Source organism: Octopus bimaculoides, chromosome 3 (genome assembly GCF_001194135.2).
Source record: "Octopus bimaculoides isolate UCB-OBI-ISO-001 chromosome 3, ASM119413v2, whole genome shotgun sequence".
In the NCBI taxonomy this organism is placed as follows: Eukaryota; Metazoa; Mollusca; class Cephalopoda; order Octopoda; family Octopodidae; genus Octopus; species Octopus bimaculoides.
In genome coordinates, this window is record NC_068983.1 from 33,250,100 (window position 1) to 33,253,054 (window position 2,955).

General features: G+C 35.6%; 1 protein-coding gene across 2 annotated transcripts in view; it reads right to left on the bottom strand.

Annotated features, from left to right (window-relative positions):
• The window catches only part of LOC106875092 (WD repeat-containing protein 93), a 104,255-nt gene that overhangs the window by 82,806 nt on the left and 18,494 nt on the right, over positions 1-2,955 (bottom strand). For both annotated transcript variants that reach the window (XM_014923071.2, XM_014923069.2), the window contains exon 6: positions 2,232-2,313. In XM_014923071.2, coding sequence (XP_014778557.1) covers positions 2,232-2,313 — 82 coding nt within the window. The remainder of the gene's footprint in view (positions 1-2,231; positions 2,314-2,955) is intronic.

Consider the following 2,955-nt stretch of genomic DNA (forward strand, 5'->3'; position numbering starts at 1 on the left):
ATAATATATGTATATATAAATAGGTGTACTTTATTTACATTATTTACATTTCACGGATATTTGTCCTCCTCTTGGTTGTTGTTGCCTAAAATTTTCGGCTGATATACCCTCTAGCCTTCATCAGGTGTCTTGGGGAAATTTCGTACCTAGGTTCTCATTCCTAAGGTATTTTTCGATTTATTATTATTATTATTATTATTATTATTATTATTATTATTATTATTATTATATGGTCTTGTGTCAAAATTTGAAACCATTATTATTATTATTATTATATTTTGTGACATCATAGCATAATCAATCCATACCTGGATACAAATTACATCCATGCTCCTACAGCAAATAGATGCAGTATTTAAAAAATTTCTTTTTCATTTTTTTCTTTCAAACACTCGTATGTTGAAATCGACAGGAGTGACCATCATTATGTCTTTAATCAGAAGTTGCAAAGTGATTGAAGTGCCAAGAGTTTTGTGTAGGGCTTTCATGAAACTCTGTCATTCTGTGACTTCTACCAACAATGAATAAAGCACACACACACACACACACACAACACACAAACACAACGCACATGCACACACACATGCATGTATGCATACATACACATGTATGTATGCACACACAATGCACATGCACACACACATGCATGTATGCACACATACACATGTATGTATGCACACACACACACACACACACACATATGAAAGCAAGCACTGTCTGTATGTAAATTCTTCAGTGAAGAATACTTTGGACCTTATAAATGAAACTCAGACAGTTTCACATTTGAATATACATAAATGATATACACACTGGTATTTTCATCTAAAGTTGTTTCAGGGGTGTATATTAATTCAATTCTAGCATGGCTAGCTCCAGCACAGATCAGTAAATGCTGTGAGGTACTCTATCCAACATTCTACTCCCTCTACCAATTTTCCATTTATTACAAATATTATGAAGTATTCTGCTTGATGCCTAATGCTCTCAATAAATGTTAGAGAGCAAATAGTATCGACTACAGGTGTAGTAAGAAGTTCACTTCCCAGCCATATGGGTCTGGGTTCAGTCCCACTATATGCACCCTGAGCGAGTGTCTTTTATTATAACCAACCAAGGCCGAGCAGAGCCCTGTGAGTCAATTTAGCAGATTGAAACTGAAAGAAGCCCATTGTGTGTGTGTGTGTGTGTTTGTGTGCATGTGTGTATCTTAAAAAAACCAACATCATTTGACAACTGGCATTGATTTATTTACATTCCTGTAACTTAGCAGTTCAGCAGGAGATACTAATAGAATGAGTATCAGACTTAAAAAGAAAAAAGTTAAGAACCGAGGCCAATATCTTTGACTAAATACTTCAAGGCAGTGCTCCAGCATGGTCACAATCCAATGGTTGAAACAAGTAAAAGACAAAGGATAAAAGATACTGAAAATGTGTTGGTGGATTTGTCCAGGGTACCATGCTGATTTAAGTGTGTGTTAATTTATAAATCAGACTCAGAAATCATTACAATATTTTTATATGAAAAAGGCGACAAGCTGGCAGAAACATTAGCATGCCAAGCGAAATACTTAACAGTATTTCACCTGTTTTTACGTTCTGAGTTCAAATTCCGCTGAGATCGACTTTGCCTTTCATCCTTTCGAGGGCGATAAATTAAGTATCAGCTGCGTACTGGGTTGATCTAATCAACTGGCCCCCTTCCCCAAAATTTCGGGCCTTGTGCATAGTGTAGAACAGAATATTTTTTATATGAACTTGGTACTTTGGGCTGAACTATTTTTGAACTTATTTTCCTTTGCCAGGAAAACACTTAAACAAAACAACACAAATGGTTATACAAACTTTCTATATTCTGTGTTGGCAGGTCAATGTCCTTCAGATCCACACGGATTTAATGTGACATGTTAACTAGTGAACAAATGGAAATTGATAGGTTAAACTTAGCTTCTCTGTGCTTAAAGGATTGTCCTACATCCAAGAACATACACACAAACACACACAGAACACACATGCATACACACACATACACACACATGCACACATGAACAAACACAACACACACAACACACAGAAACACAAAACACACTCATACACATCTTTTATTTTTCATATTTCACTTAAGTCATTACTAGGCTGTGACCATTCTAACACACACAAATATAACACACAAATGCGCACATCAAAACACTTACTTTACACAAAAGGTCAGTACATAAATGTGTCTGTTACCTTGTGGCGAAGAAATGTTTGGGATCCTTAAAAATAATGTTGCCACTTGTTTTTCATTACCTGGAGAATTTCCATTAGGAATCTGTTTAAAAAAAAACAAATTTAATGATACAGAACATATATTATAAAGCACCACATCAAAGACTGGAGATTGATACTTCTACTAAACAATTGTAAATGCATCCAACATGCTCCTCGCTCTCTTGCACTCTCTTTTTTTTTCCCTCTCACTCTTTGTGTCAGGTTTTGCCTGATAACAACTAACAAGGTTGAAAAAGCTGTCAGCTAACAGAGTTAAGACAAATGATATGATATATTTGACTCTATTTTCAGGACTGAGTTAACCTATCAGTCAACCAAACACACACACACACACTCAGACATGCACACACAAGGAGACAGAGGTATACACACACACATATACAAACACACACATGCACACACACATACATAAAAACACACAAACATGGACATGCAAACACATGAATATGCAGAATATGTACATACAAATGTACACACATAAAGATACATATGCACACACACACATACATGCATACACACACATGCATACATACATACATGCATGCACATACACACACACACACACACTGATCCACACACATGTGCACAAACAAACCAAAAGGAACGCAGTGTAACGGACAGAATCAAAACTATTGAAAAGGTTGCAAGACGCAACAAAAATTTTAGAAAAAAAAAAAAAAAA